Raw genomic sequence first — 23,330 nt, forward strand, 5'->3', positions numbered from 1 at the left:
AAAGAGCATTATTAAGGAAATAGTGACAAAAAGTACTGAAAAAGCCAATTTGTACAGGAGGATTTGGTAAATTATAGTTTATTTTTCAAGTTAGTAGGGACATGATGGATTATCATTAAAAGTGTTGAGACAACTGGGTGGCCATCTGGAAAAAAAAAGTTACATCTATACCATATATCCAACAACAAAACAAATTCCAGATGGATCAAAGATTTAAACATAAAAATAAAACTGCAAATTAATTAAAGGATAACATGGAATAATTCTTTTATAATCTTAAATTTAAAAGGCCTTTTAAAGTAGTTTGTTATAATTGAAAACTAAAAGTAGGGAAACAAAATATATGACAAATATGATTTCATCAACATATTTTTGCATCTACAGTTTAGCATGACAAAGACTCAAACAAACAAATGAATACTTTTTAAGAACTAAAGAACAAAGGAAAGCCAAGGGATAGGAGGTTTGCAACTCATATTACAGGCAAATATACACACACACACACACACATGTCGACATATATCAATATATAGAGAAAAAATGAGCACTTACAAATCAATGAGAAAATTATCAAAAGTTAACCTAGAAACACAAAGTAAATGCATAGACAGAAAGGTCATAGAAGTCTAAAAATATGTTCAACTTCCTTCTTAAAAGAACTTTTTTTTTCAACCCATCAAATTAGCAAAGATAAAACAAAATTAGTAGCCCCTTCTTGAGGATAGAAAATAAGGAAGTATTATATTAATTCTTATTACCCCTATTGCCAATGAGATTATAAGTTTACAGCCAGTTTTGAGAAGAATCTGTCAACAATCTATCAAAATTACAGATGTAAATATCTTTTGATGATTCAACACCATTCCTAAGAATTTCTTGAATAGATGTACTTATACGTCTGCATAAATATATAAGCGTGAGGTTACTCACTACAGCATTATTTATAATAGCCAAAGACACCTCAATGGTATTTAGTAGAGGACTCATTCAATAAATTATGATACACTTACTCAATGTAACACAAGAGTGTTAAAAAGAATGAACAACATGTAAGCACTAGAAAAGGAATGAACATGAAGATGGGTTGTAAAAAATAAAGTGCAAGGTCATGTTATAGAATGTTATAATTTATCTTTAAAATGAAAAAAATTCTCTCTCTCTCTCTCTCTCTCTCTCTCTCTCTCTCACACACACACACACACACACACACACACACACACATCCTTGTCAGGAAACAGATACAATATCATTTGTTTTCTTCTGGGAAAGGAACTGAATGATTTGGGGAATGGAGAGAAAAGGAACCATTTCACTCTATACTCTTCTGTAACTTTTGAATTTTGTATCATTTTTATACATTATCTAAAGTTATATTAATTATATTAATTAAAGACTAACGTTATTCTTTACCCTGTCCTTAGATTTAATGCTGAATATGTACTTTTTTTTTGTAACTTTCACATGCACAGTTCCAAAAAGCTTTGTTGCTCCATAGGGGTTAGGCCACTGTAAAAATAATTACAGTCTACAATTTGATTAGAATATCTATGAATTTTAACCAGAATAGCAGGAGCTTACTAGCATAGTGGTAAAGGTTGCAAAGGTGGCTGTTTTCCAAATATTCTAGTCCTTAAGTATCTGGTTCCAAAAGGGGAAAAAGGAAAACCAAAGGGGAAAATAAAAGTAAACAATGGGGGAAAATATAGACTTGAGTATTTGAAAAACACATTGATGGAATCATAAACTTTGAAAGGGAGACCCATAGAAGAAAGCAAGCAAGTCACCATGTAGTCACATGCCGACACATGTGCTTTTTAGTTATGTCACTATTTGCAGAGTAAATAATTAGGTGGACGGAATGGATGAGAAAAAGGCAAGCATGGTAGGCTTGCATATATTTGCTTTCTGTTCCACGGACACTGTGAACATGAACAGGATCCTTCATACACACACAGTCAGAACTAAAGGCAATTGTGTATTTGCCCTATTTCTCCTGCCTCTATATCCAGGGGAGTAATATTAGAAAGTAAGCAAGTAACTTAAGATATTCACTCTCTGATATGGTATTTATCTGTCCATAATATTGTGTAATACAATTTTAGATTCATTAAGGCCAATTATTGAATCTTCATAAGTTCTTAGGTATTAGTTAACAATATCTAATTGTTAGCTAATTAGTATTGCCAAAACAGATTCCTCTTTATATAAACTATTCTAAGCATTGAAGAAGAAATTTATTGATTAGGCAATACTTACTAATCTGACAAAAATAAAACTCATTTTCCAAAATAGGTCTTAAAATGAGTAACTAAACTGCTAGAAGTAAATATATTGAGCCCAATTCTATGGGCAGCTCTATGCCTCAAAAGATATCGCAAATGCATAGCATCTGCATGCAAAAGGCAACATCAGCATCCCCTAGAACTTGATCTCCCAGGTGGTTGTCTGAAAAACATGCACAAAAATTGGAACCATTACAACAAGGGTGGAATACACTGCACTTTTCATACCATATACATTTTTAGTAGAGAGCTGAAAACCTTTTTCCCTAAGGTGAGACTAATGTAGGTATATAATGACTGGAGAAGGACCGAGAAGGAGCTATTTGGGGGAGGATGATTCTTTTAGATATATAAGGATGCCATGAGTTCCTCAAGAGTAACCATTTAGCTCTGCTAGTCTAAACAAGGGCATTGCTGGTACCTATGTGAGGGCAGCGAGAATATCAGCTTTATCCTAAAATCCATAAGAAAAGTGACTAAAGCTGAGCATGCCCTGGACAGATATTATCACCAACACATGGCAAAATGGTTCTCGTGCTTTATTCCTAAATCTCAAGCAGTGGACTGTGTACTTCTTCCTAAAGTCAAAAGTGTGGATTAGTAGTATCAAGAGTACTTGGTTGAAATACCACATCTATTCATTCATGACCAAGCTGGTTATTTTGTCCTTGTTCACTAGAAATGTGGTTCTGTAAACTCAGGATTAGAGACAGTGAGGACATAAGACTAACTGGTAGGATTTTTTTTCTACTGTGTTCTGGTGGCTTGGTGAGTAAAAAGAAGAATTTTTCAGGGTCATGTTTAGCTAAACTGGCATCCTTTTAAAGTACAAGGAAAGAAGAATTTAACATTTATTGTTACTCTAACTTTGGGCAATTAAATGGCAGAAGGTAATCAGAATTCCAAAAAACTGTATCAAAAAAATGCAAAAAGGGTGCAGAAATTTTCCTAGGAGCAGAGAAGACCAAATTCAAGGTGAAAAAAATAGGCACAGGGATTGATACTTTTTTTCTATTCTTTAGTTTATTTCTATTTCAATTCAGAAATAAATAGAGCATCATCCCACAATGCAATAGTTTACGATCCATGACACAAAAGCAAATCCAAATGGAAAATAACTGTGGGGCTACAAAATCAAAGACATGAATTTGCATCCCATGGCACCCAATTGTGTAATCTTATACAGAAGAGTTCATATATCTGAGCTTTAGTTTTCTAATTTAAAATAATGATAAATATCTTAAGCACTGACTTTATTCTGGGGATTATGCTAAATGCTTTGCAAACATTTTGACTTCATCCTTAGAACAACAATATGAAGATGGCACTATTAAAAACACTTCTTTATATATAAGGACTCTGATGGTTAGAGAGGCCCTGTGCCTTTCTCTATGGAAAGTTGTAGAAGTAAAGTCAAACAAGCTTATCTTACTAAAGAAGCCACATTTTTAACTATTGTGTTCAAGTGCCAATATAGTGCCAAATGTTTAATTAATGGCATGTAGTTAATCCTACAAAAGACACAGTTTTGGGAAATAATGATGATAGACTATCACAATTTTATCTTTTCTTTATAAACTATAGAGTTGTTGCCGAAAGACTCTGTCCAGCTAGGGATTACATTTTCTAGCATAGCCTAAACCCATCTATGTAATTAGTGATGAGTTCTCATAGAATGTGAATAGTAGCAATAGGTTCAGTCCTGGCCAGAGTGGGTAAGATGGTGTGTGCACTTTGCATGATGCCTTTTTTTCTCTGTGAGATGATTAAGTAGGACTCTTAGGACCTAGAGAAGGGCATCGTTGTAAAAAGAAAACTCTGGATCCTTAGTCTCTGAGTGAGACTGTAGCAGAAAGGAAGACCTTCAGTGAGGAATACCTATCTCAGATTGTGATGAGGGAGAAATAAGCTTTTGTTGTGTTAAGGAACTGAAAGTTCGAGGACTAACTGTTATAACAATTAGCATTAACCTAATTATTATAGATTGTATGGTCTTTGTAAAATAGGGAAAATGAAGTTCAGTCATGTTAAATACAGATCAAAGTCTGACACTATTTTAGAAGTGATATTATTCCAGGTTGGGAAGGGAGCACTAGGCCAAGTGTTCATAGATTTTGCAAGTAGCATAACTAGTTCACCTGAGGTAAGGACTGTAGGGCCTGGAAATTCATGATTTTTTTTTTTTGAAGCTGAAGAAGAGCAACAGTAAGAAAGTGTTAAAACTTTTTAGTTTAACCACAGAATTTGGAACTGGTGCCATTTCTTTTGCTGATGTGTATTTATACTCTCCATTGACTCACAGAACTTCAAAAGTACATAACACACACATACACACACCACAGATTTTTACCTCCTGTCACAACAAATGGACACTCAAGGTATTTATTACTAAAGAGAATAAATAAACTATGCTTTCTGGGCGATGAATAGTGCCTGAGAATGCTACATGGACTTTTCTTAAAAGCAGCAAAATGGTTCTAAGAAAGCATTTCACGCATATGAACAGAACTTCCTCCAAGCAACACTCTACAATGTTAGACACCATGGAAAACCACAGGGGAGGAGTGATGGGCAGCATTGACTGGATCACTGACCACCAGCTCTGCAAAGGTTGTTCCAGAGTGAAATGCAGGGGAAAGCTACAGAACATGCCAGTCCAGAACTAGTAAAAATATAGCAAGACTGTTAGGACCGGAACAATAATATCGGTCAAATTCTTTGAATGTTTTCTAGAGATAGAATGTTTCCATTGCAGAAAAGTCTGGAAATTTCCTGATGTCTCCTCAGGAAGATCAATGCATTAGGTTAAGCAATGCTAAGCCACCATAGATTCCAGAGAATGATGTCTCTCTGATGTTATAGACACTAGAACAGAACTAGGAGAAATTAGAGTAGTGTGACTAACAAGGAGAAATGTAGAGAATAGGCTTATAAGAAAATAGGGTATGAGAACTTGGGCATAAATGATAGTTATAAACTGAAACTTTAGATGAAGACATATGGTTGAAAAGGGAGTAAGATCAGGTATTGCATTCATGAGACTATAGATTGAAATATTTTTATGTTGTTTCCATTAAATGTTCCATGTAATGTGACCCCCTCCACCCCCCCCCAAAAAAAAACACTCAAAATGCCTGCCTTATGAAAATAATCACTTTTCAAGCACTTTGACAAATTAAAAAGAGTCTGACATATTGTTCTAATCAATTATCCCGTTGCTTACAAGGTATGATGATATTTGCAGCAGAGATGTGGAGAATTATTAAAATATATTACAGAATTACATTAAACAGCCTTGTCTTATAAATTCCCCAACTAATCTCTTAAAATAATGACCCCAATATGTGGAATCAGGAACAATGCTATGGGATTGGAGGTATCAGTAGAATAAATCTACTTAATAGAAACATAGAAAAATTGTTTTTAAAATAATTTAAAACAAAATGATTAAAAATCCAAGGTGAGTATGGAAACCCAAGAATATCCTGCAAAGTCAGTGATGGCTATTTTTGAAAAACAAGTATTAATTTGCTAATTTGAATACCCATCATGAAACACCTTACTCTTTACTGTTGGGATCTTTATAAAGATTATATCATTTCTGCATTGAGAGCTTGTTATAGCTCTCAATGGAAATTTGAACTTCATTGGATTTATTTTTACATCTGATCTATCAGAAATAATGTCAATTGAATATTTTTATCTCTTGTTTCATGTACTGTACCAAAATGTGGGGAGATGATTGAACCCTAGTAATGTATTTGATCACCAAGCTGTTTGAGAAACTAATATTCTTAGCTTGGCTAGGCTACTCTATAAGAATTTTAAGCAATACTTTTAAAAGAATCAAAATTACTGGCTATTGGTGATTAAAATGCATATATGTGTTAATGTAGGAAATTCAGGAGGTAAAGCAGGGACATCAATAAAAAACTGAAAAAAAAAGAGTAGTGCTCTTTTCCACAAACTTTGTTTTTAAGAAATCTGATGTGGGCTGGGGATGTGGCTCAAACGGTAGCATGCTCACCTGGCATGCGCGGGGCGCTGGGTTCGATCCTCAGCACCACAGAAAAATAAAATAAAGATGTGTCCACCGAAAACTGAAAAATAGATATTAAAAAATTCTCTCTTTCTCTCTCAAAAAAAAAAGAAGAAAGAAAGCTGACGGAACATTTAAAATTTTTTTGTTGTTTTAGATGGAAAGAATACTCTTATTTTATTTATTTATTTTTATGTAGTGCTGCTGAGAATCAAACCCAGTGTTTCACATGTGCTAGGCAAGTGCTCTACCACCGAGTTACAGCCCCAGCCCTTGATGGACCATTTTTGATGACTAAGAATCTAGTTTCAGAATTTCCAAAAAAATATCTAAAATGTTGCTGGCTCCTACAAAAATATTTGACTAAGGAGAAAAAAAATATATCAACCATAGGTATGTTCAATTCAAGGGATCATTTATCAAATGGTAAATACGGTAAATTGTGCAAACAGAACAAACTTCAGATTCTTTCTGGATCTAAAAGGATCAAAGTCCCAAAATTGTTAATGAAAAGCATCAACTATTTAAGTGTCTCAGGAGACTGAAAAATCAGTGTTGGGTTTCCATTTCTCTGTGTACATCCAACCTGGCCTGCAGAAGTTCAAGGGCCAGGAGCCTAGTGCAGAACATGGCATTGCTGTCTGGAAGAGTTTCCAGCCATTGCCACCAAACCAAGTGAAATATAGGGAAGAATAGGTACAGGAGAATCCTCAACATTGAGGCTGTTCTTCCTGTCAGCCCAGGGTTATAATGAATCCTGTTCATTTTACATGAAATATCCATATCCTTCTAATATTAGGTTCTCCTCCTGTCTTACTATAACTGGTAGTTTTTGATACTATTGGTCATGAATCCTGACTTAATAGTGATTTATGAAATTTAGGGAATTTACAATTAGCATTTGAAAAGAACACAAACTAAAAAGAAATCAAGAATATTGTCCAAATTGTGGAACTTTAAAAATTGTACATGAAAATAAGTTTGAGGGTCATAATACAAGGACCCCTGAAGGATGCAAAATGTCCCTTTGTCCCTAAACCTCTGTTCCAAAGTTCCATCAAAGTGACTGGAATTCATCAATAAGAGATTTGATTGTCTACATTATGAAGTTTTGAGGGATTTCAATAAGCACTCAATTAAAGTAATATGTACCTATGAAGAATAAAATCTTAAGTTTCTTTATCCCAGGTTTGTTGTTAAGAGTGAGCCAGAGCCATATGACTAGAACACAAGAGAGGCACTTTTGTGATAGGGAAGGTATGATCAAAGACCCCAGGGATTATTCTAGGATTTCATATTTGATCTGTACCCATTTGGTTAGTATAGACAGATGATTCCTATACAGGATACCCCAGTGCTCTTGACTAACTTGAAATCAATAAGGATAATTGTGAACATACTCTCTATGGATCTTCTATGTGTACTGGCCAGTACTTTCACAGACACTCAGGAGAGAGGTCTTTTTTTTTTGAGACCTCTCAAAAGAGAGGTCTTTACTTTTCACACAAGTTGCAAATTTTATGAGTATTCATAGTCAATCTATCCTGGGAAGTGAAAAGAATCCCAAGAAGCACCAGTTTTACTTAAATAATATCATTCATCAGAATCACCTGGAGAGTCTGGTCATATCCCACACTGAATTTCAATTAATTCAGTGATGGGGCCAAGGCACTTTTAAACGCACTTTCTCATTTGATTTTTCCACATTGTTTGGTTTGAGAATCATGACCATCTACATGTGTTATTTGTTTTTTTGTTTTGTTTTGTTTTTGCAGTATCAGACTTCAGAGATGCTAGGCAAGTGCTCTTTTTCTGAGCCACATCACAGACATTTTTAATTTTATTTTGAGACAGGGTCTCACTAAGTTGCCTAGGATAGTAGAGAATTTGTGATACTTCTGCCTTATCATCCTGTGTTGCTGAGATAACGGGCATGCACAATCACACCTGGCTCCACATAAATTCTTAAATCTCCTTTATTCTATCCTCAACAAGTGTTTTGTTCTTTTTAAAAATAGCTATAATTTTAATATTTTTATTTAAATTGAGCAGGAATCCATCTCTCTTTAGAATCAAATGATGATGATGATGATGATGATGATGATGATGATGATGATGATTACTATTATTTTACTTTGCTCTTCCTCAGTCCTCCCAGCCAACATGTGTGGATAAGTCAAGTCCCCCTACCATTGGTCAGCCCTCAGTATTGACAAGCACAGGTAACACAGCACAAGATCTAAAACATTATAAGTTGTGTATCATTTACCCGTAATGCTTAGGACCAGAGTGTTTCATAGTTAGGAGTTTTTCCAAATTTTGGAATATTTGCAAATCTCTTATCAGTTAACATCTCTAATATGAAAATCCAAATTCCAAAATTCTTCAAAATCCTTGGAGCATCATGTTGGAATTTTAAAAAGTTTTAGAATTTTGGAAAATTTCAGATTTTGAATTTTTGAGTAAGGGGTGCTCAACCTATAAGAGTAACTCTTACGAAATATTTGTCATAAATAATATTGTGATTATTGTCATTATTGCTATTAGCACATAAGACAATTGTTAGTAGCACAATCCCTAAAGCAATTTTCTCAAGATAAATGTAAATATCCCACTAAATTTTAATGTTGAACAGTAAATATTATGTATTAATAATATAGAAAAAAGTCAAGATGTTTGTTTTTGTGTTTTGGTCACTTACCACTCTCTATAGTACCATATTGGCGAATAAGCAATGGTAGAAAAGTGTCAAAGGTGCATTCAGGTGAGGCTTAGCACAAAAGGCCCCTGTCATTCACATTTTAAACCATAGCCTTCTGGGTTATGAAAGAACTTTTCTTTGACATTAAAAAACTACCCCCACAAAGTTTTTTGCTAAGTACCTAATAATTCTCCTTAAAAGAAGATTGTATGAGAAAGTGTAAAGTTTAGTGCTTATAGAATAAAAAATACAAAGGAGAAAATGTAAATTGGGAAAAAATAACTTCTGGGAATTTTTTTCCACCTCTCTCCCTCTTTCCCACTAGCTAACCTTCACCTTTCTGACTCAGCTTATCCCACCATAAAGCTATGGAACTTCACTGTGCTTTAAAAGATATCTACTAGGATTAACACAATGTACTTTCACCCTCAGTATCATGCCTAGACTTCTGTGAACTCTTCATAAAGAATTATTTATACTGTGGATCATGTTGTGCTGAATTATAATAAATTAAACCAGATTTGTCTATACTCTAAAATAATAAAAATGAAATAGCCAGTTTTTTGTTGCTATTCTTTAGCAAATATTTGGAGAATTGTCTTCTTCCATTGTCTTCTATTGTCTTCTTCCCTAATACTGCTAAAATTAGTAAGTTAATTAACATCCTATGAATAATTTAAGTCTTATATTAAGCCAAATTCAATCATCATTGCCAAGATTAATTAGGAAACTCACCCGTAACTATGCTTAATAGCATAAAAAAGTAAAATAACATAATCTAAAAATCCTGACTATCAAAGAATTTTCAACCTTCCATCATTGCTTGACAGTACTGAAAAAATCATACCTTCAACTAAGGAAGTAAGGAGAGTAACATTGGCTGCTTTCCGTCTTCCTGCTGGCAAATTTAAGCCAAGTCTATCCAGTTTCTCTCTCAGGCAGCGACCTCCATTCTTGGATTTTGCTCTGTCCAACAACAAATAAAAAGTAGGTTTTGAAAGTTCACATTCTGGAGAAAATTGTGAGAAGACTTGATGACATGGAGAATATATTGGGTGTTAGACATAAGGACTGAGGGTTGAAGGTGCGGCATCAGTAGTTAGCAGACAGACAGTGCTGGAACTAGTGCTAACTTACCTTCTCAAAATGCCTCCCAGGAGTGAAGCATTGAGGCACTCAGGTGGTGAGAGGCGCCTCTTTACCTCAGCAATGGTCACCTTGTATTTGGAAGTAGAACTGAGAAGGGACAAACGACCAGGAACAGAGCAAAACAAGTCTGTGGGGTTGACCACACAGGTGCCACCTTGGGAGGAAAAAGTATATAACATGTTAGTGAAGGCAGGAGAAGAAGTATATGAGAGGCAGTTAATATCAAGGGACCACTTGATATTTAGTAGTAGGTGACAGCAATTGTATTTATAAATCACCCACATTATCTCAGAGAGCTCCTTTGAAGATGTCCTTCCAAATAATAACCAGAATTTGGTCTTTTCAATGTCACACAGAAAATGGTTGTGAGTATACAACAGTAATTTTAGAGAAAATTGGCATCTTTTGGAATACAGCCTGGCTCACCAGTCACACCAAGAAACACTTCAATAAATTAAGCACCTCTATTAATTGAAAATCCCAATTCTAGTAGTCAACCCCATTAAAGGTGTTATTTATCCATGGTTGTATCTGTATGTGTACACACACATACATGGATAGAAACTTTTTATGCATGATTTATTTTCTTTTCCAAAATGTTTGAGAATTCCATCTCCTTTCCCTCATCCATCTAATAATTAAAGGCACCAGAGTCATTCAATCCTGACATATTACTAAAAATAATCTGCTTATAGCCAGAAACTTATAACCCATACAGGCAATGACAGGTCAAATCCTTTTATTATGTGTAAATTGGCACACATAGGAAAATATATCACAAGATCTGAACATGGTAACAATGTTAGTTATAAATAATATTATTGCTGTGGTTGTTTTTATTATTACCATTAGAGTGAAAAGCAAAGGGAAATATTAATAGAAAAATCATCAAGGAATTTTGACATGCTGGAGTTTTGGGAACAGAAGATGTCTATCTCCAGGGTCCAGAAAATCCCTTCAACTTTACCTTCCTTCAGGAACAGCACAGGATATTCTGTAATCTCACCCACTGAAGTAGACTTGAGGACCTAAGGGGATTTATCAGTGAGGACAGTTCTTGCTGGCAAATTTCTCACTCACTGTAAAAATTCTGGGCCAATGTCCCCCTTGCTAGGATGGTGGCTTTATGTTCTAGGACTGCAAGCCTACCTCATCTTGCTTTGAGCCCTATGAGGAAAGTTTTTAAGGGTTAGTGGTGAATTCAAATTCAAATTGGCTTTTCTGAGCATGCTATGGCTTTTTTAAAGTTATGGGCAATTTTGAGACTTGTCTCCAATAAAGGATTGAGTTCTATGAGTGGAAAAAAGAAAGAAAAATGGCAGAAAAGTGTGGTCCAAGATCTTTTTTACTAAAAATGTGGTCCTCCAAAGATAGCATCAGAACCAGGCATAATGGCACATGCCTGTGATTGAAGCAGGTTGGGAGGCTCAAGTTTGAGGCCAGGATAATTTGTAAGACCCTGTCCCCCCCCCAAATATATGTATGATATAAATGAGCTGGAGATGTAACTCATTGATGGAGCACTCTCAGAATGAACGAATGAATGAATACATACATACATACATACATACATAAATACATAGAGGCAGAATTGACAGCCTAGGAAGGGATCTGTTAGAAATGTAGAATCTCAGAATTTCTGTCAAAATTTGCACTTTGAGGGGCTGGGGATGTGGCTCAAGCGGTAGCTCGCTCGCCTGGCATGTGTGCGGCCTGGGTTCGATTCTCAGCACCACATACAAACAAAGATGTTGTGTCCGCCGATAACTAAAAAATAAATATTAAAATTCTCTCTCTCTCCCTCTCTCACTCTCTCTTTAAAAAAAAATGCACTTTGATAAGACACCCTGTTGGTACATATATTCATTGAAGTTTGAGAAGTACCAGACTAGGACTCTCCACTTGCTTCCCAGGTAACTCCTACCATGTATTACTAAGCAGCACAGTGACTTATATGGGTGGAGTCTCTGGCAGTCAGATTTAGGCATGTTCCTTTGCATGGAAGCCTAAAGAAGCTGGACAACATTTAGAAAGACAGAAGGACCACTGACAGGGGAGGAGAGGACTAGCTAACCTTGCCCCACTTTTAAACTATTTACACCTCTGCAATTTTGGGAATTATTCCTGGCTGTTTAACTGTCATCCAAATTTTCTTGGAAAGTGCTAAAGACCAAGGTCTTTCTCCTTAAGTATTCTAAGGCTGTCAGTATCCCTGAATGACCCCTAAAACAAAAGGTAAGATATTCAGAGTGTCAGGAAAGGCTCTCCAGGCTGCAATATATTTATATTTATATTTAGCCAAATTTTCCATGCCAGTTCCTGGACACCTGTTTTCAGTTTCATATCTAAGAAGTCATAACCTCAACTGCCAAACTCAGATCCATTGCGTGGGAGTCAAACTTGTAGCCCACATCACGGAAAACTATAACTCCCCTTCTTCAGGAGATGAAAACATAAATCCACCTGTGCTTTTGCACTTCACATTCCCAGAGAGGATTTTAAGCAAGTAAATAACAACAATCATAGTAAAAACAAATTCCCAGATTCCTGGGCCTGAGGCTACCAGTCACTTTCATTAATGCTTTACCTTGGTACCTATAGATACAAAATGCACTTAAAAAAATAAACTAAGGTCACTTTTCAAAAGTTGAACAGGAAAGCAAAATGAGTATAAATACATTTGCTGTCATACTGTGAGAATTATGGCTCTGATTACTTTAGGATTTAGGTTAGTGTGAAGAAAAATATTAAACCCCAAGAATAAAAATCAATGTCTATATCCAAAATTCACATAGCCCTCTCTAGAAAAGGTACCTCTACCCACAGTCATAGGAATAATAAGTAAATTTATATTCTTCCATTAACATTCCTCTCTCAAACACTAGCCAGTATATATTTGAGGGGAAAAGGAATCTCACCCAATCAGTCCCAAGTTTATTATGAGTGGGGGAAGAAAGCATTTGAGCAAATATACATATGATTTTGCTAGCTGCTAAGGAAGGAGAAGGACACAATTTAGACTGTTCCTCTCTTTTTAGAACTTTTTTCTCTTTAATGTTCAGTGTGTTAGACACCAGATTTAAAGAAATGCCAATGACCATCATTTTTGTAAAAGAAGTTAAATAAAATTCTTTTTCATTAGAAAACTACCACCTTTTTGACAAAGTGAATGCCATGTGCTGAAAGCCAGCTGCTCTCAGGGATACCACTGAGTCTGCTACCTGGTAATGTGCTAACTCCCTGGGCCCTGAGACTTTTCTACATCCAGTTTGGGTTTCTGGCTTATGCTCAAATAGGCATGTATTAGGTAAATTACACAGGCTGCATATTAACAGTATGCTTTATGCACACACAAATTGCCTGAAGGATTTATTTTGTATTCAGGATTAGCCATCAACTCTAGAGTCTTTTATTTTTTATGTCACAGCATCTTTAAAGGGAATTTCTGTTGCTTTGATACTTGGCATTGCTGCAGCCTTGGGGAACTCTCTTGTTCTGGCTAAAGATTTGGCAACTTGTAGAGTTTACAGCAACTTGGGGAACCTAATATCTTTCTTTTCAATGTTTCACTTTTTATGGAGGTAGAAAAAAGTCAACATAACCAAAGTTTTGCATTTGCAATGAGGATAGTGAGGGGTTAGTTCTTCTCTATGGGGACCCAGACTACAGATGGCATGATGAGACCTCAGAGAAGGAAAGTCATAAAAGAGTGGACCTCACCAAGCTATAAACAAGGGTTACTGGCTGAAGTTCCTCATGGTACCTTTGTTTCATGTCAGCTCTCATTGAAGTTATGTGGTCTCATTTTTTATTCAGCACCCTAGTTAGGGATGTCTTTGCAGCCAGAACCAGAGTGTTCATGCAAGATTCCAGAGTTCATCTCTTTTCTATTAATAGTGCACAGAAGCAATAAAGACATGAAGGTCACTATTTTCAAAGTTGGAAACAAGACTCCCTAGTTCCAGTGATATTGCAAACTCTAATGAGCAGCTATAGCAACAATGTAGAAATCAAGAATTATCTCCTCAAGGTCACTTGTCTAGTTCATGACTTTAGAAAAAAGGAATAACTTTGCCAAAGCAAAAGGAATAAGCTAGCTAAAGATTGTGGGGGTGACAAAACCAGACACAGAATATATCAATGCAGATCCTTCAGCTGTCATACCTTGTTAGATCCTGCACAGTCTGAAGAAGGTTGGGATTATACTCTTCTTGGCAAATCTGGGGACATCTGTCCTTGTGTCTGCAGGCACAGTATGGAATGGTGTGAAAAGTACTGGGCTACAAGTACAAACTTGGTCAACCAACGACCCAAGCATCTTGGAGAGTAGTTATCTGGGTCTCAATCGATCTGAAATATGAGGTTGTTCACAACTGCTCTACTTATCTCTCTAGCTGATGAGGAGGGAAAATGGGAATTGAACGTGCGCACGCGCGTGCTCAGTTACCTGAGCAAAGGCTGCCCAACACCGCTATTGTGTTGAGCAATTTACAACGTCGCAGGGTAAGATCTGAGGCGCTACATTAAAACCACCCACCCTCTGCATTGCAATTGAACAGGAAAGCCAAGCTCTAGCGACTGGGACCGCTTTTCCTCTTCTCATCCCCAGCAATTAGGGCAGAGGAAAGAGCGGCGGCTGCCTCCAAGGAGCTGCGGTTCCCTGGGCGCGCCTAAAGCGGCTTCTGAGCCACAAACTGGTCTCACCGCCCTCAAGCCTCTCTCTAAGAACACTCCCAGCTGCATTAAGAGGCCCCCAGCGCTCTCCAGGTGCGATCAATACTTCCTGTCGAGCTTCCGGGCGCTAGGCCCAAGCGCGCAGCCTCTCCAAAGTCGCTGCACCGCCCCACTCATCGCCGCGTTGGTGTTGACATAATTAGACCAAATCTTGGGAGCAAAATAAATGTTCTGTTCGCCTTACAGCCAAACAGATGTTTACAATTCAAATGAAAGAAATACAAACGGCAGGGATTTTTTTCTTCCCCTTCTTCATCTCCAGTGATAGCTCTTTTTTTTTTCCCTGACACATTAAAAATGTGTAAGCGATTACAAGAGTTTCCTGTCCTTATTAGTTCTGCAGCTGCATTTCTGCGAGGTGCGCTGCGTGTGTGAGCTGGGTGGGGTAGTATCGTTCTCTGGGCTGCTTCTCCTCTAGCCTTTCTCCCTTCTCAATCCTCCTCCCCCATGTGACCTCCTCTCCCCAAGGCAGCAGATATTAATTGTAATCAAACCGCAATGGGGTGGGTACTTAATTGCCATCTAGTTGGCCTTTGATGATGCGTCATCGGATTGTACTGTTCTGAGGAGGGATACTCCGATTGCAGGTATAACGGGATTACCATGGCTGAATAAATTCCACCCTGTGCAGATTCCCCGCAGAACAAAAGAAAGGGAGGTTTGCACCCAGACAATGGCTGGTTTAATGGTGGTGGTGTGCGTTATGGTGGGTGTGGAGGATTAATCTCCATTCCCCAATGCACAGAGTGCTTTGGATTTTGGTGAGTTTCAAGCAGTAAAGAAACCGAGAGAGAAGATAGCAGACTAGGGGAAAGTACCCCACCTCCACCACCAAAGTCCAACAAATCAGGCCTCCGGGTACTTTTATACACAAGTTTTAGAATTCATATAATAGAGATTGAACTTCAAATCTGTTTTAGAGAAATAAGGAAGAAGATGAGGTTCAAAGTGTATTTCTGGATCATTCTCACCTACAAAGGTTGAATCACAGAAATGAATTCTGGCGAGTTCCAGGAAAGAGAGACTGAGGGTAGCTGCTTTTTACTGGGGTCAGGGGTGGAGTGGGGGTGCTAACAAAGAAGAGGAACAAGGCTTCCCACCCTTGATTTTTACCCCTTCCAGGAGCTGCTGAAATGGTCACTGATTCTTTCCAACCGGGGACTCCAAGGTTCAGGCCCTCTAGAAACTCAAAGCAGCCAGAGAAGGAGCATCCTCCTGCTCAAGGAGTATGTGAGCCGCCACAAGGGCGGCAAGAAAGGGGAAAGCGCTTAGCTCCATCCATCCTATTATTGGCAGTCAGGGCGATTGAAGCTAAAGCAGCGTTTCAAGGCAACATTATTTAAAAAATTAAATCAGATCTGACAATGTTTGTCCTCAGCGTAAATGCCTCCGCCTCGGCGTGCCAGTCACCTCTAAGCGATCTGACAAACTCCAGCTCGCTTAAAACGTGCAGAGTTCAAATCATATTAATTCCCCAAAAATGTTTTGATTCAAAGTAGTTTGTATTTTGTGTAGCCACGGGCAATAGGGAAAGCGTTCCTGCCTGCCAGTGGCCGGGTCCGCTCCCTCTCCGCGTGGCCCAGAGGCTACAGCGGTATTTAAGCTTCTGAAATTAGCCTGGGGCTGCAAGGCAGAATGATCACAAAGCGAAACAAGGGCGCTTCCCCTCTTCACTTTTTTCATCCCCCCCCCCCCAGCTTTTTTTTTTTTTTTTTTTTTTTTTAGTTTGCCATCCCGATTTCACAAAAGAGACCAGGGCCAAAATGTCACTTTCCACCCACATATGGAAAGGCTGAGTTTTCTCATCTCACCTCTATCCTCATCTGAAGGCCACAGTCCCCTATCCAATTGAAACCCTACCCTGTTTGATTCCAATCTGGATCCATTATTAGCTTCCTCCTCATTGTCGTCGTCATCATCAACTTGGTTCACTTATTATTAACGTCTGAGCGAGAAATGAAAGGGACCAGCGGCTGACAAAGGGAGGGGTTTGGGGTGGGGCGGTAAGGAAGATTCACCGGGAAAAGAAGAGTGAGTTTTCCTTGCTTCCTTCTTTCCTTCCTTCTTCTTCTTTTTTAATGATTAAAAACATAGACGACTCCTGTAAATAGAAGCCTCATTTCTTCAAGAGATGCCTTTTGAAACCCAGTATCTGAATATTCAACGAAGGCAAAGCTCCACTCTGTACGTACAACATTAATATGATCTCTGCAGAATTTGCTACTCAGAAATATTAACATATCAAAGCCAACGCCCGAGGCGAAAGAAGCTATCGATACTCGAGCACAGGGTAAAGTAAAGATTATTGGTTCTGATGGTTGGAGTGGAGGAGCTGCGGGCAAAATCGCGCACACCATTAACCGAGAGTGAGCGCGCAGGGAGCTGCGCCTCCAAGGCGGTGGCAAATATTTTATCTAGGTGGTAATTACCTTGCTGATAACTCCTCTTCACGCATTTTTTTTTTTTTTTGGATATCAGGCTCTCATTATAGGCCCAAAACAATGTTTTCTACTTAACAAAGTGAATCAGAAAATGGCATGTTGCTCTTTACAAGTAGCCAAATTTAAGATAACTCCCCTAACTCCTTCTCCCCCTTGCAAATCAGGATAGCTTTATCATGATGAACTCATGTAAACTACACAGGCTTGTATCTTTCTTCAAGAAAAACACTTGAAGGGGTCTTTGAAAGTGAGATTTATTTTTCTTGCAATGTAAATTCCGGATATCACTAGAAATGCAAATTTATCCAAGAATTTGGCCAAAACCAGAAAACAGTAGAAAAGTTGTGTTTTTCAAGAAATCCTGTTTTATACAAGGAAGTATCTGTAAAGTATGGATTGAAAAATAAACACATTCTCATCTAAGCTGTAAGACAACACTGGGTTACAAGAGGGAGTGCAGAAAAGCAGAGTGCTGGAATTAATGTCCTCCTGATTTTTGATGAACAAAACTGATCTAAGCTATTGATATTTGGAGTCCTATTCATAACTGTGACCATAGAGAGAAGGAGCTTCCTAAGAATTTCTTTAAAAATAAAGAGTCCTTATATAAGGGGCAGGGCAGGGTCTGACAAAACATATACCCCCTTCCTTGATATCCACTTTTAAACTGTCACGAATATTGATAGTTTCAGGATAAACCAATGCATATAGACATACATCTTTCAGGGTTCAAACAAGTTAATTGGCCTTTCTCTAAAACATATGAAAATGAAATAAATTTGGCAGCTAAAATTTGAATTCTTCAAAGTGGAGGATTAAGGTTTAGTCTAACAATACAGACATAAACACCAAGTGACATTTCCCTTATCTTTGGAGTTATACTGTTTTAGTACAAAATCAATCTTTTGTTTCAAAAAGCAGGTTAAGAAATGATTTTTTAACTTAAAAAATAGAGTTCTACAAGAAAAATAAAACATCATCTATGGAACACAATTTCTGTGACTCTGAAAAGACCTCAGCTTGCACCTTGTAGATTAAATGTTTTGCATTTCTTTTTTCTTAAATCTCTTAAATCTTTTGCATTACTTGGAAGAATGATAAAGTGTGAGGGGATGTCACCTAAACCTTTCTATGCCAATTCAACTGATTCCACACCCGAGGCCTCCCATCCTCATCCTTGAATAATCTCCACCCTCTGTCACCTATTGTGCAATAGGATGTAATTTTCAAGCATCAAGGAAGGCAATCTTAGTACGGAACTGCATGGAAAAACTGTAGTAGCGCGAGCTACTCCTCTCTGAGGAACCGGCTCCGGTCCCTAATTAGTGGCGCTGTCCTTCAGCACCACCAACATCTCTGTGCGCCCAGAGCGCTGGGCCTCACCTTTAGTTTTGCCTGCCCCAAATGATCCCAATCAGCACGTGAGTCTCACGGGTCCCCCTTTTTACTGTGTAATTTTTACCTGCCCAATAGTATATATGTTTAATTTTCATATTCACTAGTCTTGGGCCTATTTCATATCATTACAATATGGCTGAGTACAGGCAAGCTTAATATTGCTCATAACAAACAAAGCAAAACAAAACACCCAAAATTATGCAGAGCAATATCAGACATTTTTAAAAAATAGTTTTTAAATATCTGAAAGGTGAAACAAGTGGTGAATATCTCTTTTAAATTTAACATAAACTCCAAACATACACTGCAGCAGTAGCCAATTTCGAAAAATAAAACACCCTTTGTTTTCTTTCCTCTTGAATTTAAGCGTTCATATTGTATATTGCTTCAGGAGATCTACAGTTTAAACACAAAAGAATCTTCTGTTTCTAACAGCACATGTCTCTCTTCAGAAAAATCAAATCATTCAAGAAGTTTTCAAAGAAATAGGGAGTGACTGGAGCACATTAATTTGGTACCATCAGAAGTAACTCAGTTTTAGTGGTTTGGTTACTAAAGACAATTGTGGCCCTGGAGCAGGAATTAGTCCTGGTGAATAGGCCACATCTTATTAATTCGTATGAAGTTGGGATAACAGCTGGTCCCTCTTGCCTTGTGTGCTCCTTGGGTTACTCAGCATGCTAGAAAAATAAACTTCAGAGGCTCTGGGTACAGTTAAGCATGGAAGCCAGCAAAATCTGCACTGCCTTGAGGCCCTGTGAATGTCATAGTTCAAAACCTTTTGTCAAAACGGAACATCTGAAATGCAGCCCCCTTCAGTGCTTGAGCTGAAAGCAACAGCTCTCTCCTCTTCTCTCGCCTTCCCCCCGCCCCACCTTCCAATTCCATGGGTAACTCTGGATTCAGATGTTTTCCTCAACAGATGGGAACAAGAAAGCTTTATCCGGTACAGTTAACACTACCGCCTCCTCCCACCCTCCCTTAAAGAAAGAAATGTTCTGGACATTTAGAAAATACGGCAGCTACAATATTGGTGTTTCATTAGCCTCCTCTAAAGCCTCAATGATCTAGCCTTTCACAGAATCCCTCAAAGCCTCAAGCTAACACCATCACCTCAAAAACTCAGGCTGTGGCTGGCACATTAGAGCTAAAAGAGACCAGAAATTCTGCTCGAGGATGTGGTATTGATGATTGGGGAAGGGGGTGTGAAAAGTTGTTTTGTTTTGTTTTTTCAGTTCTTTTCCCCCTCTTCTAACTTTGATTCTGTCACTTCTATGAGGAGCAGCAGATATTGCCTAGCACAAGTCTCTTGGGCTTAGCCTGTGTTCAAGCCTCAATGGAAGAAAGAAAAATGTTAAATGTGAATATGCCTGTATGGAACTTGAATAACTAAGAGTAATTGTTTTCTTAATGAGCAGACAAGAAATTCAATGCTTAAAACCACACCAGATCTTCAAAACAAAGTAACAGATAAGAGGAGAATGTTTAGAATAAAATGTTCTTACTTACCTCTTCTTATCACTCCACCTTGGCCATTAAGAACAAGCCCACACTGGGCTTCCACAGAGCCCTTAATAAAAGAAAAATAAAATAACATCACTGAGATATGATAGGTATGGTCATGTGGGTAGTCTTTCAGACTAGTCCATCCCTCAACCCCTTCTCAATAGACCTGTGAAAGCAATCATTGAGCTAGGACAAGGTAGCCAGAAAACATTTGTAAGAAAAAAAATGCAAGAAAAACCACAATCTAAAAGTTGTATAAATTTTAAGGTATGCATTTTATATCACCATACAATATTGTACTTCAAAGTGCCTGAGAGCCTTTCATGTTGGCATCAGAGAATGAGAAGCCCTTTGAGTCTTCATCAAGGCACATAGAATATATACAGAGAGTGTACTCAGCACTTTACGAGGGGAGAAAATTTACCTGGAGATCAAGTCTGGGGTTGTGGGTTTCTTGGGAGCACATAGGAGCTATTTCACATGCAAGAATCAAGATATGTATGTTAGGGTTCTGTTTATCCAAAGGTAAAAACGTCCTATATGCTACCCAAAATGGGCCTTATGGAGGAAATACCTTCAGGTCCACTCATTGTAGATCTTCAGGCTCCTAATGCATTGAGGAATCACTTGAGCTGGAAAGGTGGAAAGGATTTGCTGATTTTTGATTACAAAAAATGATTTTTTTTCTGCATCTGTCCTTTTTCCCCCCTAACTCAAAATGTGTTAAAGGCTCATTTTCCTTTACAAACAAACGAGGTATTGGACATGAAAGAGGCCTTGAAGGGTGTTAACCTACCCAACAGCCCGTGAAGAGTTAAGTAAATGCGGAGAGATTCGGTGCATAATAAAAACCCACTTTACAAAACAACCTTTACAGCCCTGGCTCCCTTTTGCCTCCCCATTTTCACCATATTGAGGCAGGCCTGTAAGACCCCCCTTTTCAACCTACTCACCAGCTCTTTCTTATTTTAAATGTTCTGCCTTAAAGTGATTATCAAATCAATATGAAAAAAAAAACTTGGAGACTGAGCATAAATTAAAGCGGTGATGGGAAAAGGTGTGACAGTTTTCTTTGTTGGCCATAGCAAATCTTTTTAGGGGACTCAAAGATGGAACTGAAGCCACAAGACTGTTTGCATCTGTTAGGCAGACTTAGACCGCCCTCCAAACCATTGGACTTTCACTTAAAATTCTGTGCAGGGAAAAGTATATTTACATTTGTTGCATTTGAAATGAGGCATATGCTGATGAATGTTTTAAAAAGGAAGAAATAAAAGGAGAGAGACGGGCTTCTCCCACACACTCCCTCCTCATTTCTCATTTTAAATGTAGTTATGACTCTTTCTTTTTCATTCTGCCAACTTGGTTTGGGAAGAGTAGAAGAAAATAGCTTGCCAGATTTACAAATGTCCTTCATAGAATTCACATACATGTGTGTGTATACACACAGACATATATTATAGATATATGTAGCTATGTAAATATATATACTTTTTATCATACACTATACCCTGTTTCATCTTTTGCCCTGGAGTCATTCCTTCCTTAGTATGTGCAATGTCACTTTAGAATGAGTTATAAAAAAGGAAAGAGAGAATAAGTATATTAAAAGGAGGCTGAAGAAAATGTTTCAAAATATCTGAAATGTAGAAGTAAAGGGCCTTGAAGTTCTCCAAGGGAAAGAACCACTTTCCCTCCCACTCTGTTAAGATGTTTATTTTCTTGGAAGAAACGAATCTTGGTCCCTTCACTTAACAAACTTTTCCCCCTCATAAGTAAAACATGTTGTTTGGTCGGATGACATTGCATAAATGACCAGTTGAATGGCACTAAGTCGAAAATTGGATAAACTACGGTGTCCTTTTGCACAGGATTCTCTCTTTGTCTGGTGCTTGCAAATGTTCTAATCCCCTCTTTTGAAAAATGCCCTGCTTTGTGCCTAGCACAGAAAAAAAATTTGTACAGATACAAAAAAATCAGCAGCAGACGTGGCTATTAAAAGAAGTAAATAGGTTTTAGTTGAGCAAAGCATTGAATGGCAGATTTTTTTCCCTCTTGAGACATAAGGGGATCCTTGTGTAAAATGTAAAAATGCCCTGAGCGTATAAAATTATTTTGTGAATATAAGTGTAGAAAGTCAAAATTTACGGAGCCAGATCTTTTTTCTTCCATATAGATCTTGCAGCTATGACCCTTTGTTGGAACTGTAAGGGCTTTCAGTTTAATTTAAAAATAATCTCTTGCTCATAGGTATACAAGTGGGGGAGATTTTCTGTGCGCAACAAGGGATCTCTTACATCTCCAACGTATGCTCCTGGAATATCTCCCCACTGGTGCTGTGGAGTGGGGAGAAGTTGGCCAGCTTTGGGCAAACTGAAAAAATGGGGACCCACAGACAGAGCTGCATTTTCCACTAAAAGAAGATACAAATTTGGGTTTTTCAGATTCTTACTGTGGGTTTAGTTGTTTTAAATGTGCCTAAGATAATATGATTGCATAATTATAAATTCTATTGTTGGCAAAGAATGTACAAAAAAACGTTTTAAAAAAGAAAGTAGAAGACAGATCATCTGATTGAGTTAGGTTTTCACAGCGTCTGAATTCGTTTTAGCAATTTTCTTTTTTCCTGTCTACCTTCCTAATTGCCATCTCCCTTTCCTTCCCTCTTTCCCTCCCTTCCTCTTTCTTTTGCTTCCTTGGCTCTTTCTTTATTTCCTCACGTGTGTTTTTTTAAAGGAGTTCATCTTAAGCAAAACATAATGGAATGAAAAGGAAAAAATAATGATGTGAGTTATCCAACAGGGCTGTGAAGTGTGGGTAAATACCAGGCGCAGAGAATTAGACTCAATATACACTCTGGCAAAGTGCATTGTGCAGATTCTTTCATTGGGGTTGATTTTCAAGGTTTTCATTTACAGATTCCTTACTTTACATAGCAATCTAGTGTCTGGTGAAACTTTTACTCAAGCTCATGTTCCAACAATTTCCCAAGAACAAACGAGTTGCCTTCCCCCAAGATCACCACAGGCTCAGTGGAAGACGAGCTCCTGGAACAGGAGTGTAAACCCGACCCTGCAAAG

At 37.7% G+C, this 23,330-nt stretch overlaps 1 protein-coding gene across 2 annotated transcripts in view; it reads right to left on the minus strand.

Annotated features, from left to right (window-relative positions):
* Nucleotides 1-23,330, minus strand: part of Tfap2d (transcription factor AP-2 delta) — a 64,012-nt gene that overhangs the window by 31,528 nt on the left and 9,154 nt on the right. For both annotated transcript variants that reach the window (XM_021721836.3, XM_005318580.4), the window contains exons 3-5: nucleotides 20,254-20,314; nucleotides 10,160-10,325; nucleotides 9,870-9,988 (exon numbers count right to left, since the gene is read on the minus strand). In XM_021721836.3, coding sequence (XP_021577511.3) covers nucleotides 9,870-9,988; nucleotides 10,160-10,325; nucleotides 20,254-20,314 — 346 coding nt within the window. The remainder of the gene's footprint in view (nucleotides 1-9,869; nucleotides 9,989-10,159; nucleotides 10,326-20,253; nucleotides 20,315-23,330) is intronic.

Source organism: Ictidomys tridecemlineatus, chromosome 8 (assembly GCF_052094955.1).
Source record: "Ictidomys tridecemlineatus isolate mIctTri1 chromosome 8, mIctTri1.hap1, whole genome shotgun sequence".
In the NCBI taxonomy this organism is placed as follows: Eukaryota; Metazoa; Chordata; class Mammalia; order Rodentia; family Sciuridae; genus Ictidomys; species Ictidomys tridecemlineatus.